The 14,454-nt window shown below is 42.7% G+C and overlaps 1 protein-coding gene across 1 annotated transcript in view; it reads right to left on the bottom strand.

Annotated features, from left to right (window-relative positions):
• LOC116982666 (putative pre-mRNA-splicing factor ATP-dependent RNA helicase DHX32) overlaps positions 1-14,454 on the bottom strand; it is a 127,148-nt gene that overhangs the window by 85,559 nt on the left and 27,135 nt on the right. Inside the window, exon 2 of the mRNA XM_033036001.1 lies at positions 4,466-4,820. Within this exon, the coding sequence (XP_032891892.1) occupies positions 4,466-4,780 (315 nt within the window). The 5' untranslated portion in view covers positions 4,781-4,820. The remainder of the gene's footprint in view (positions 1-4,465; positions 4,821-14,454) is intronic.

Genomic DNA, 14,454 nt, shown 5'->3' with positions numbered 1-14,454 from the left:
ATGTTTAATTATTCCTAGTAGGCCAGCTTTACTTAAGCTGTAAAGCATGCCTGTAAATTTAACAAATTGAGTTCAATAATTTTATTGCTTACTTTAATTTGGGAGTTTATCAAACATCTAGTCAGAGTATACTGGCGCAGCTCCGGGCAACTGGATTCCATCCTGACCTCTGGGGCTATCTATGTGGGCCTATATTTGCTGGAGTTGGGAAGGATGAGGTAGAAACATAGAAACATAGGTGCAGGAGTAGGCCATTGGGCCCTTCGAGCCAGCACCGCCATTCAACATGATCATGGCTGATCATCTAAAATCAGTACCCCGTTCCTGTTTTTTCCCCCATATCCCTTGATTCCTTTAGCCCTAAGAGCTAAATCTAACTCTCGCTTAAAAACATCCAATGAATTGCCCTCCACTGCCTCCTGTGGCAGAGAATTCCACAGATTCACAACTCTCTGGGTGAACCTCATTGAAGCTTCCCGAATAGTGAAAGGCTTGGATAGAGTGGATGTGGAGACAATGTTTCCACTAGTGCGAGAGTCTAGGACCAGCGGTTATAGCCTCAGAATTAAAGGACGTTCCTTTAAGAAGGAGATGAGGAGGAATTTCTATAGTCAGGATGGTGAATCTGTGGAATTCATTGCCACAGAAGGCTGTGGAGGCCAAGTCAATGGATTTTCTTAAGGCAGAGACCTGACATAGATAGTTCAGATGTCAGGTATTATGGGGAGAAGGCAGGTGAATGGCATTAAGAGGAGGAGATAGATCAGCCATGATTGAATGACGGAGTAGACTTGATGGGCCGAATGGCCTAATTCTGCTCCAATCACTTATGAACATGTGTGGTGACTGCACATTCTTCCTGTGGCTGTGTGGACCTCTACCCACAATACTCCCACATCCCAAAAACATGATGACTGGCAGGTCCATCGGCTGCTGTAGATCACCCCCAGTTTAGAAGCCGGTAGAAGAACCAGGGGAAGTTGATGGGCGTGAGAAAGAAAAAGGCTACAGGGAAATGTAGCAGAACGGGACTGCCCCGAGTCCAGGTGGCCTAAATTCAGTGGGGCAATTAATATCCTGCAATTTTGTAAGTAACAGCAAAAATAAAATATGGGAGCCGTTTAGATTGAGAGTTAGGTTTATTATTGCCATATGTATTAATTTACAGTGAAAAGGTTTGGTTTCCGATCAGATAACACTTTAGGTTTAGAATTATTATTGTCATGTTTACCGATGTACAGTGAAAAGCTTTTTGAGTATCGGAGCAAGGAGGCCCTACTGCAGTTGTACAGGGCCCTGGTGAGAGCGCACCTGGAGTATTGTGTGCAATTTTGGTCTCCTAATTTAAGGAAGAACATTCTTGCTATTGAGGGAGTGCAGCATAGGTTCACCATGTTAATTCCCAGAATGGCTGGACTGACATATGATGAAAGAATTTGTCAACTGGGCTTGTATTCACTGGAATTTAGAAGGATGAGAGGATATCTTATAGAAATACATAAAATTCTTGAAGGATTGGACAGGCTAGATGCAGGAACATGTTCCCGATGTTGCGGTAGTCCAGAATCACTGGGTCACAGTTTAGGAATAAGGGGTTAGCCATTTAGGACTGGGATGATCAGTCCTAAAACTTTTTCACCCAGAGTTGTGAATCTGTGGAATTCACTGCCGCAGAAGGAAGTGGAGGCCAATTCACTGGATGTCTTCAAGAGAATTAGATTTAGCTCTTGGGGCTAAAGAAATCAAGGGATATGGGGGAAAAAAGCACAAATGGGGTACTGATTTTAGATGATCAGCCATGATCATATTGAATGGCAGTGCTGGCTCCTTCACCTATTTTTCTATGTTTCTACGTTTCTATGTGCATAATATCCATACAGATCAGATATACCATTAAGTCAAACTCAAGTAAAATATGTAGACCAAAGAGGAAGATACAGAAGACAGACACAAAATGCTGGAGTAACTCAGCGGGACAAGCAGCGTCTCTGGAGAGAAGGAATGGGTGACGTTTCGTGTTGAGACATCTTCTTCAGACTGAAAGTCACAGGAAGGGGAAACGAGCGATTCAGATGATGATGTAGAAAGATATAGAACAAATGAATGAAAGATATGCAAAAAAGTAACAATGATAAAGGAAACCAGTCATTGTTAACTGTAGCTAGGTGAGAACGGAAAGCTTGTGTAACTTGTATGGGGGAGGGATGGAGAGGGAATGCAGGGGTTACTTGAAGTTAGAGAAGTCAATATTCATACTCTTGGGTTGTAAAATGTTTTCTAGAATGTAGCGCACCAGTTCCATAGGCAAAGTCCAATGTCCATAATGGGGTAGAGGTGCTGGATGAGAAAGCTACTGTGAGGTAAAAATCCTGGCAACAAAATGGCCCATCCTAAGATCTGACAGCAGGCAGAACACAGCTATGAATCTAGCAAGATTAATGCAATTAAATAATAAATAAACAAACACTGAGGAATTGAAATATTCCCAGGGAACTGCAGGGAAAGGGAAAGCAAGGTTAATATTGAATTGAGATTGTGCGTCAAAACTGGAACAGAATGTCACTTATTTTCCTTTTCAAAGAGAACAGGATAGCATCAGTTACTTTTTAATATATCTTTCATTCATTTGTTCTATATCACAGTCAATATCTCTCGTTTCCCTTTCCCCTGACTCTCAGTCTGTAGAAGGGTCTTGACCTTTTCACACAGAGAGTGGTAAATCTCTGGAACTCTCTGCCACAGAGGGTAGTCGAGGCCAGTTCATTGGCTATATTTAAGAGGGAGTTAGATGTGGCCCTTGTGGCTAAGGGGATCAGAGGGTATGGAGAGAAGGCAGGTACGGGATACTGAGTTGGATGATCAGCCATGATCATATTGAATGGCGGTGCAGGCTCGAAGGGCCGAATGGCCTACTCCTGCACCTAATTTCTATGTTTCCATGATACGTTACCTATTCCTTTTCCTTAGAGATGCTGTCTGTCCCGCTAAGTTACCTCAGCTTTTTGTGTCTATCTTCGGTGTAAACCAGCATCTGCAATTCCTTCCAACGCATGAAATGATATTAGTATATTTTTCAGCAATTTTAACCTTCTCGTTCAAACATAATTCTATTTTGGAAGTTTCATCCTCAGTAATTGTGGTCTTGGAGCTTGCATGTATGACTGCTGATTACTGATGTACATCTGATGTAACTGATGCTATCCTGTACATCAGTAATCAGCAGTGAGTCAACTCGCTTCTAACTTCCGAGGTCAAAAGGTATGGGGAGAGTGCAGGAAATTAGTATTGCGTCCAAAAATGGGTTAGATACAGTGAAAGGCTTTTCTTGCATGTCGATCAGTCAGCGGAAAGGCAATACGTGATTACAATCGAGCCATCCACGGTGTACATAGAAACATAGAAAATAGGTGCAGGAGGAGGCCATTCGGCCCTTCGAGCCAGCACCGCCATTCATTGTGATCATGGCTGATCGTCCGCTATCAATAACCCGTGCCTGCCTTCTCCCCATATCCCTTGATTCCACTAGCCCCTAGAGCTCTATCTAACTCTCTCTTAAATCCATCCAGTGATTTAGCCTCCACTGCCCTCTGTGGCAGGGAATTCCATAAATTCCCAACTCTCAGGGTGAAAAAGTTTTTTCTCACCTCAGTCTTAAATGACTTCCCCTTTATTCTAAGGCTGTGTCCACTGGTTCTGGACTCGGCCAACATTGGGAACATTTTTCATGCATCCAGCTTGTCCAGTCCTTTTATATTTTTATATGTTTCTATAAGATCCCTCCTCATCCTTCTAAACTCCAGTGAATACAAGCCTAGTCTTTTCAATCTTTCCTCATATGACAGTCCCGCCATCCCAGGGATCAATTTTGTGAACCTACGCTGCACTGCCTCAATCACAAGGATGTCCTTCCTCAAATTAGGAGACCAAAACTGTACACAATACTCGAGATGTGGTCTCACCAGAGCCCTGTACAGATACAAGATGAAGGGAATAACATTTAGTGCAAGATAAAATCCGGTACAGTCCAATCAAAGATAGTCCGAGGGTCTCCAATGAGGGAGATAGTAGCTCAGGACTGCTCTCTAGTTGTTGGTAGGATGGCTCAGTTGCCTGAGAAGAAACTGTCCCTGAATCTGGAGGTGTGAGCTTTCACACTTCTATACCTTTTGCCTGATGGGAGAGGGGAGAAGAGGGAGCGGCCAGGGTGCGACTCATCCTTCCTTATGCATGCTTGTGGGTTAATTGGCCTCTAAATTTCGATGTCTTTTAGAGTTGCATGTAAATGATTGATTGTGTTCAGTCTTAGTATAGGCCTATCTTGCAAAGTGTGGAGTAAATCATTAAAATCGACTACATTAAACTTCGATTCACTTTCTTGAAATTGAGAATAAAAGAGGGAATATTTCAAAATGATTTGATTTTAATTGGTCCATTGTAACGTTAAAACCAACAGTATATCACCCACCTGTGTACTTTTGCCACATCCTAGTTGGCCTGACACCAGTACCATATTATTGTTGACAAGGCTTTCCATGAAATGGTACTTTGCACCCCAGACCGGCAGAGTTTTTCTCCATTTTAGGAGCTCATAATAACGAGAGGAAAAAGGGAGTCCATCGAAAGGATTGACTTCCAAATCACCTCCGTCATAGTTCAAGTCTTCGTTTTCGCCGTCACTCAACTGCGAGTTAAAGCCGTTCAGCTTTAAGGAGGAAACGGAGATGGAGTCCGCAGCTGGCCCACTGTCATCGGCCTCTGTCTCCATCGTGTCACTCTCCATCCTTGCTTCAGAATTCAAGAGCTAGAACCAACACTGCATGCTGAAAAGCAATTAAGAAAAGATTAGAATTTGAGAGTCAGCCAAAGTGACACAACATGCGTTATATGGTTAATTTCAACAATGGTCACTATGGACTTCCACAAGAATCACAGTCATAGTTATACAGCATGGAAAGAGGCTCTATGGCCCAACTTGCCCATGCCAACCAAGATATCCTGTGTAACATTAGTCCCAACTTCGTGCATTTGGTTCATATCCCTCTAAATCTTTCCTGTCAGGGGTTACGGAGAGAAGGCAGGGGAATGGGGTTCGGAGGGAGAGATAGATCAGCCATGATTGAATGGCGGAGTAGACGTTCAATGGCCTAATTCTGCTCTTATCATTTATGAACATGATCTATTCATATCCTGTCCAAATATATATTTTAAATGTTGCTATAGTAGCTGCCTCATATACCTCCTCTGGCATACACCAACCACCCCTCTGTGAAAAAGTTGACCCTCAGGTATGAACCATAAAAAAATTGAAAAAAAGAGGAAGAGAGATGGGGGTCCAGGGGGTATTGTCCCTTGGTAGGGTTCCAAGAGGCACCGTCCCTGGTGGTGGTAAAAGGGGGCACTTTGCACCATTTCCTCGCTTGTTTGCCCTTAATTGACACTAATTTTTTTTATTGTACCTTAAAATAACACATTTTACTCGCTTGTCACTTAATTTACACGGAAAAATTGTGATACCAACTCCTTAAAATGACACCAACTCCTTGCTTGCTTACACTTGTCGTATTGAAAATATTTTATATTACACCTACAACTACTTGCAACATGAAACCTGTTCCTTGCTTGTTTACTCTCATTAGCACAATGAATACACGTCCGCCTTTGTGTAAGATAGGTTTAATTTGCAATGACTGAAACTTCCAGAAGGTCACTTGACCTCAGTCACGAGGCACAGGTACATCTGCCAGCTTCTGCTTTTGGCCTCAAGGGGCACTGGCATTTACATTAGATATTACATTACATATACATCACAAATTCCATTCCAATACATTAAATGATAGTACATTACAAATACATCACAAGTGGTACACAAAAATGCTGAAGAAACTCAGCGGGTGCAACAGCATCTCCTTCGCTCCATAGATATTGCTGCACCCGCTGAGTTTCTCCAGCATTTTTGTGTACCTTCGATTTTCCAGCATCTGCAGTTCCTTCTTAAACATCACAAGAGGCATCCTTCACACAGGAAACTTTTGATAATTTTTTTTATAATTATATCTTGAAATGACACAATTTCCTTGCTTGTTTACCCTTAATTTATACTGTAATATTTTTAAATTACACCTTACAATAACACATTTTACCTGATTGAACATTGTAGTGTCTATGACATAGACTCTTGAATGCAGTGCGAGCGTTGTGTACGTAACTCTGTGCTCCCCGCCCCAAGCCCGGTACGGTATGCCAAGGGGACAGAAGGAAACCGATACTCAACATGTGGGGAGCTGAGCGCTAGACGTAGAGATGCGCATGCAAAGACGGTCGGCCCACACCCGCGTACACGCTTTCCACTAAAATCGACTCCGCGGATTTCCACGCACTCAACCATCGGCGCAGCGGCTCACTGTCTCGTGGGAAAATTCAAGATTTGATTTAATTGTCACATGCACCAATTCAGGTACAGTGAGATTTAAGTTCCCATACAGCCATACTAAGTAAACACAAAAATACACACAGCATATCAAATAAAGTTTCACATAAACATCCACCACAGTGGAATCAACATTCCTCACTGTGATGGAAGGCAATAAAGTTCAGTCATCTTCCTCCTTTGTTCACCCGTGGTCGGGGCCTTTGACCGGGGCCGTTGCCGCTGGTCCGCTGTTCAAGCCCTCTCGTCGGGATGATCGAGACTCCGGCGTCGGGACGTATCGTAACACTGGATGGAGCTCCCAAGTCGGCCGCTTCTTACCAGAGACCGCTGCTTGACGGTGTTAAAGTCCACAGGCCCCGCGGCCGGAGCTCCAACACTGGCGATCCTCGGCAAAAGATCCCAGGCTCCGCAATGGTAAGTCCCAGGCCGAATTTAGACAGATTTCTTCTTTTTTAACCAAATTTCAAAATCCGCAGAGAAATCTCATGCCTGTTCCTATTAAGGCTTTTCCCTCTCACCCTAAACCACTCATCTGGCTCTTTGATTCCCCTACATTTTGGTAAAGACTGTGTCTCTCCTAACTTTTCCCCTCAATATCTTATACACCTCCATAAGATTACCCCTCATCCGTCTGAGCTCCAAAGACCTAGCCTGCTCAACCTCCCACTATAGTTCAGTCATCAGCAAAAGTGTTACTAAAGGCTTCTCTCATATCCCAAGTAGATCTCAATGCAGAAGCATTGTTGTTCATTGCATTCAAGTATAAAGCAATAATGTTTTTGAATAGCGATATTTTAAACATCGATATGTTTAACTGATAAAAGCAAATTTATTTATGTTCAGATACAGAGAAAGTGCAGGCAGACCAAACTGCAAGAGGCACAATGAGGAGGATTGGGACTGACAGATGCTCCAACAATTTTGATCAGGTTAATTGGGACACACAAGCTAGTATCCAATAGTGGTATTTTGGTCAGGTAGAAATTGCTGACTGTAATGCAATGAGCTATAATCTTTGATCTTATACAGTTCATGCCTCACATCACTGCAGTTCAGTTCAGTTTAGTTTATTGTCAGGTGTACCGAGGTACAGTGAAAAGCTTTTGTTGCGTGCTAACTAGCCAGCGGAAAGACAATACATATAACCATATAACAATTACAGCACGGAAACAGGCCATCTCGGCCCTTCAAGTCCGTGCCGAACATGATTACAATTCAGCCATCCACAGTGTACAGATACATGATAAGGGAATAATGTTTAGTGCAAGGTAAAGCCAGTAAAGCCTGATCAAAGATAGTCAGAGGGTCCACGATAAGCTCGATAGTAGTTCAGGACTGACTCTGGTTGCAACAGGATTGTTCAGTTGCCTGATAACAGCTGAGAAGAAACTGTCCCTGAAAAACTGGAGGTGTACGTTTTCACAAGTTCATAAGTGATAGGAGCAGAATTGTTCATAATAGTTCATAAGGGATAGGAGCAGCCATTCGGCCCATCAAGTCTATTCACCCATTCAATCATGGCTGATCTATCTCTCCCTCCTAACCCCATTTTCCTATCTTCTCCCCATAACCCCTGACACGCATACTAATCAAGAATCTATCTATCTCTGCTATAAAAATATCAATTGACTTGGCCTTCACAGCATTCTGTGGCAATAAATTCCTATTCTCTGATTCACTACTCTCCGACTAAAGAAATTACTCATCACCTTCCTAAAGGAACATTCTTTAATTCTGAGGCTATGGTCTCTGGTCCTCGACTCCCACTAGTGGAAACATCCACTCTATCCGGGCCTTTCACTATTCCGTAAGTTTTAATGAGATTGCCCCCTCATCCTTCTAAACTCCAGCGAGTAGAGACCCAGTGCCGTCAAATGCTCATCATATGTTAACCCACTCATTCTCGTAAACGTCCCCTGGAACCACTCCAGAGCCAGCATATCCTTCCTCAGAAATGGGGTCCAAATTGCTCACAATACTCCAAATGTAGCCTGACAAGCACCTTATAGAGCCTCAGCATTATAAGCACTGTTTATGTTTTCTAGTCCTCTTGAAATAAATGCTAGCATTGTTTTTGCCTTCCCCACTACAGTTTCGACTTACAAAGACTTGGCCAGGGAGCAATCCATCCTTGATTACACTACTGGCCTTTGAGGCAACAAAAGGTATACATGGAATCAATGGAAGGGAGATCGGTTTGTGAGATGGTCTGGGCTGCGTCCACAATTCGCTGCAATTTCTTGCGGTCTTGGATGGAACTGTTCCCAAACCAAGTTATAATGTATCCCGATAAAATGCTTTCTAGTGCACATCTGTAGAGGTTGGTGAGAGTTGTTGGGGACCTGCCAACATTTCTGATGCCTAACAATCTTTGATGTGAAAGAGTTTTAGAACTGAAACGGTTAAGGGTATACGTGCAGAGGAGCAGCTCATGCAAGAAATGTGTGGAAACAAGATAAGATACCCAATTACCTGCACAAAACTGCAGAAAAAAAGATACCCAATTACCTGCACAAAACTGCAGAAAAAAACAAGTCTGCTCCAGGCTCGAGAAGAACCGTTGCTTTAAACGTGCTGATGAGGAAATATGCATGGAATGTAACCTCCCTACAGGTATACATGTATGGCTTTTGTATCGGGCCTGTGAGTGGGACCGTGAGGAAACAATGAGTATGCAATCATAGCAAAAGGATTTGAGTATAGGAGCAGGGAGGTTCTACTGTAGTTGTACAGGGTCTTGGTGAGACCACACCTGGAGTATTGCATACAGTTTTGGTCTCCAAATCTGAGGAAAGACATTATTGCCATAGAGGGAGTGCAGAGAAGGTTCAGCAGACTGATTCCTGGGATGTCAGGACTTTCATATGAAGAAAGACTGAATAGACTCGGCTTGTACTCGCTAGAATTTAGGAGATTGAGGGGGGATCTTATAGAAACTTACAAAATTCTTAAGGGGTTGGACAGGCTAGATGCAGGAAGATTGTTACCGATGTTGGGGAAGTCCAGGACAAGGGGTCACAGCTTAAGGATAGAGGGGAAATCCTTTAAGACCGAGACGAGAAAAACATTTTTCACACAGAGAGTCGTGAATCTCTGGAACTCTCTGCCACAGATGGTAGTTGAGGCTAGTTCATTGGCTATATTTAAGAGGGAGTTAGATGTGGCCCTTGTGGCTAAAGGGATCAGGGGGTATGGAGAGAAGGCAGGTACGGGATACTGAGTTGGATGATCAGCCATGATCATATTGAATGGCGGTGCAGGCTCGAAGGGCCGAATGGCCTACTACTGCACCTATTTTCTATTTATCTATACTCAGGGTTGCTCTCCAATTGTTACATTCTTAAAGTGACTAATGCGGTTCTATTATCTGATAGCGCGGATAGAACTTTAACAATGTGCATCTATGCTGTAACATGCCTTACATCATTGCAATGGGTAGAATAGGGAGTGACTGTGATGAAACTAGTCTTTGATTATGCCGGTGGCAGCGTGAGTATAAATGGAGTCAATGGAAGGGAGGCTGGTTTGTGTGATGCTCTGGACTGCTTCAACTCTGCATTTTTTTGCCATCTTGGATGTTCCCAAACCAAGCTATGATGCAATCTGATTAAATGCTTCGTATGGCACATCTGTAGAAGTTGGTGAGAGTTGTTGAGGACATGCCAAACTTCCCAAGCCTTCTAATGAGGTAGAGGTGTTGGCATATTTTCTTGGCAATTGCTTCAGTATGGGTGGTCTCGGAATTAACCTGGTGAAATTCTTTGGTCTGACTCCAATGTTAATATATATTTTTAAACTCCCACCCCTTTGCAACTACATGCATATATATACTCTGGTTCTTGAAATCCTTAGCTGAGAAATTAAAATTTGCAATAATTTTTGCATTGTTAAGCTATCAGGTGATTCAGAATTGATGTTAAAAAATCTCTCGGGAGATTCTTTTCACTCCTGGATCCTGTGCAAAATTACTTGCACGTGCCTTTCATGACAGCAACTACTCATGGAGCTCGCAGCTGCAAACCTCTTAAGAGTACACTCTATCTAGTCTGATGAAGGATCCGAAACGTCACCCCTTCCTTCTATCCAGAGATGCTGCTTGTCCTGCTGAGTTACTCCAGCATTTTACTTCTATCTGCAGTGTAAACCAGCATCTGCAGTTCCTTCCTACACTGTAAAAGTATGGAGGCAGGTAATGCATGAAAACGTGAGGGCCTTGGGTAGTAATTTTGTGATTCAAGAGACAATTGAGGACAATAAGAAAATATGTGCCATTTGGGCTCAGGAAATGGGGATTGGAAAGGATTTTTAATGATCTCATAACAAGATTTTGTCGGGATTCCTGTGGGGAGCAACAAATTACTGGCATGGAAAATAATGATAATGGTAGCCCGCTGAAACATGTTTTGTCACCAAATGTTAACCACGGTAATAATTTTTAAAAACACGATAAACTGAAAACAAGATCCTGAAGTATTATTCAGAACCACAAAGTGTATTTAGAATGACCAATTATTTATATTTACAAAAGTAATTCAGAGAGAGTGAATGTGAAGGAAAGAGCTTGACGAGAGGCTAGGGAGAGCGTCCCCCTAGCGCGAGGAGAGGGGGGGGGGAACGCGAGCGGGAGGAGAGACCCTGAGGCACGAGCGAGAGAGAGAGCGAGAGAGCGAGAGAGAGAGAGCAAGTACACAGGGGAGTACGAGATATATACAGTGCATTCAGAAAGTATTCAGACCTCTTCACCTTTTCCACATTTTGTTTGCGTTACAGACTTATTCTAAAATGGATCAAATTCATTTTTTTTATATCTACACACAATAGCTCATAATAAAAAAGTGAAAACAGGTGTTTAGAAAAAAGTATTAATTGCAAAGTAATTAAAAATAACTGAAATATCACATTTACATATAACATAGAAACATAGAAAATAGGTGCAGGAGGCCATTCAGCCCTTTGAGCTAGCACCGCCATTCATTGCGATCATGGCTGATCGTCCCCAATCAATAACCCATTCATGGTTCTTGGTCCTCCAAAATATTCCAACTGGAATTTAAACTGGAGGTGGTGAAGGGAGGGCTTAAGCCAGAAAGGGTTATTGGGAAGAAAGAGCTACTTTAAATTTAGTTGCATCTGGTTGGGTAACTATAGTTGGGTGGAGATTATTCCATGCTTTAATTGTGTGGGGGAAGAACGAATTGCTGTACACATCTGTCTTTGTAGCTGGGATCACAAATTGGATCGAATGCCCTCGTCTGCTCCTAATTGGTTTGGGTTTGGTGTTGGTCTTGTAGTCTATGTCGAGCTGACCATTTAACATTTTGTAAAAACAGGTCAAACGGTACGCTTCACGTCTGTCTTGGAGAGGGTTCCACCCCAGAGAATTCAGAAGTTTGGTGACACTCGCTTCTCTCTCATAGGTGTTAGTAACAAATCGAGCTGCCTGTCTTTGGACACGTTCGATGGAAGAAATGTTTTTATTTGTGTATGGGTCCCATGCTGCAACTGCGTAGTCCAAATGAGGTCTAACGAGGGTGAAGTATAGCTTCTCCTTGACAGAAGTTGAACAATGATGAAAGTTGCGCCTCAGAAAGTTTAGGACACCTGTTGCTTTCACCGTTGCATGATGAGTCTGACCATTCCAACGCAGATCATTCTGCAATTTGATGCCAAGATACTTGGTTTGTTTGGATTCTTCAAGGGTGGTACCAAGTATATTGTAAGATGTTTCGCCTAGATTCCTCTTTCTGGTGACACGCATGGTTTCACATTTGGAAGGGTTGAACTGCATGCCCCATTGTTGTGACCACTTAACCATAGTATCGAGATCCTTTTGGAGAGCATCTTCATCATCAGCTGACTAATTGCATGGTACAGCAAACAATCATCAACGAAAAGTCTGGTTGTACTTGTGACTTTTTCATGGATGTAATTTACGTTCCTGCCTTCTCCATATATCCCTTGACTCCACTAGCCCCGAGAGCTCTATCTAACTCTCTCTTAAACCCATCCAGTGATTTGGCTGCCACTGGATTCAGACCCTTTACTCAGTACTTTGTTAAGGCACCTTTAGCAGCAATTACAGCCTCAAATCTTCTTGGGTATGACACTACAAACTTGGCACACCTGTATTAGGGTAATTTCTCCCATTCTTCTCTGCTGATCCTCTAAAACTGTCAGGTTGGATGGGGAGCATTGTTGCACAGCTATTTTCAGGTCCTTCCAGAGATGTTCGATCGGGTTCAAGTCTGGGCTCTGGCTGGGCCACTCAAGGACATTCACAGACTTGTCACAAAGCCACTCCTGCGTTGTTTTGGCAGTGTGCTTAGTGTTGTTGTACTGTTGGAAGGTGAACCTCCGCCCCAGTCTCAGGTCCTGAACGCTCTGGAGCAGGTTTTCATCAAGGATCTCTCTGTACGTTGCTCCGTTCATCTTTACCTCGGTCCTGACTAGTCTCCCAGTTACTGCCGCTGAAAAACATCCCCACAGCATGATGCTGCCACCACCATGCTTCAAAGTAGGTATGGTACTGGCCAGGTGATGAGCAGTGCCTGGTTTCCTCCAGACGTGATGCTTGGCATTCAGGACAAAGAGTTCAATCTTGGTTTCATCAGACCAGAGAATCTTGTTTAGGTGCCTTTTGGCAAACTCTAAGCGGGCTCTCATGTGCCTTTTACTGAGGAGTGGCTTCCGTCTGGCCACTCTACAATAAAGGCCTGAATGGTGGAGTGCTGCAGATATAGTTGTCCTTCTGGAAGGTTCTCCCATATCCACAGATAAACTCTGGAGCTCTGTCAGAGTGACCATCGGGTTCTTGGTCACCTCCCTGACCAAGGCCCTTCTCCCCCGATTCCTTCGTCTTCATGGCTTGGTTTTTGCTCTGACATGCACTATCAACTGTGGGACCTCATATAGACAGATGTGTGCCTTTCCAAATAATGTCCAATCAATTTAATTTACCACTGGCTGACTACAATCAAGTTGTAGAAACATCAAGGATAATGAAGGGAACCTAAGCTCAATTTAGAGTGTCATAGCAAAGGGTCTGAATACTTATGCAAATGTGATAGTTCAGTTATTTATTTTTAATTACTTTGCAAAAATTTCTAAACACCTGTTTTCACTTTTATATTATGGGGTATTGTGTGTAGATTGATGATATAAAAAATGAATTTAATCCATTTTAGAATAAGGCTGTAACGTAACAAAATGTGGAAAAAGTGAAGGGGTCAAAATACTTTGAATGCACTGTACATACAGATATATTTTTTACTTTAGACAATAGGTGCAAGAGTAGGCCATTTGGCCCTTCGAGCCATTCACTGTGATCATGGCTGATCATCCACAATCAGTTCCTGCCTTCTCCCCATATCCCTTCACTCCTCTATCTCTAAGAGCTCTATCTAACTCTCTCTTGAAAGCTTCAGCGAATTGGCCTCCACTGCCTTCTGAGGCAGAGAATTCCACAGATTTATGAAATCTGTGTGAAATAGTGTTCTCCTCATCTCCGTTCTAAATGGCTTATCCCTTATTCTTAAACTGTGGTTCTGGACTCTCCCAACATCGGGAATGACCTCCAGCGTGTTCAAACCCTTAATAATCTGATATGTTGATTTAAACTAGTGCTATATCAAGAAAATAACACTCGTAACAAAAATTGCAAATAGTCCAAAATTTTCTTCCCCTCTTAGTATATTTGCTTCCAATTTGACATAACACACAGCATTGAAGAATATACAAAGGAGCATTTTTATGACCTGAGAGAAAAACATATACGTCATTTTGTGCCCTATAGCAAATGTCCTATTTTACCACCATACGTGAATTGCTTGCTGTTTTAATGCAGATGCTATTTAATGAAGGAATTCCCACCAGTCCTCGTGAAAGGCTTCTTGCCCAATTAAACAGTTAAGAGCAACACTGATGAGGCCAGATGAGTGCAATCATAAATAACAGTTCCAATGCGTTGAGCAGAATAAGTCAGCAGAACAACTGTGAACTTAAACGTAATTAATCTTCGTAAACTA

The sequence above is a fragment of the Amblyraja radiata genome, chromosome 1, assembly GCF_010909765.2.
Source record: "Amblyraja radiata isolate CabotCenter1 chromosome 1, sAmbRad1.1.pri, whole genome shotgun sequence".
NCBI lineage: Eukaryota > Metazoa > Chordata > Chondrichthyes > Rajiformes > Rajidae > Amblyraja > Amblyraja radiata.
Note: the sequence above shows the minus strand (reverse complement) of the source record. Positions and strands in the feature narration are given on the sequence as shown.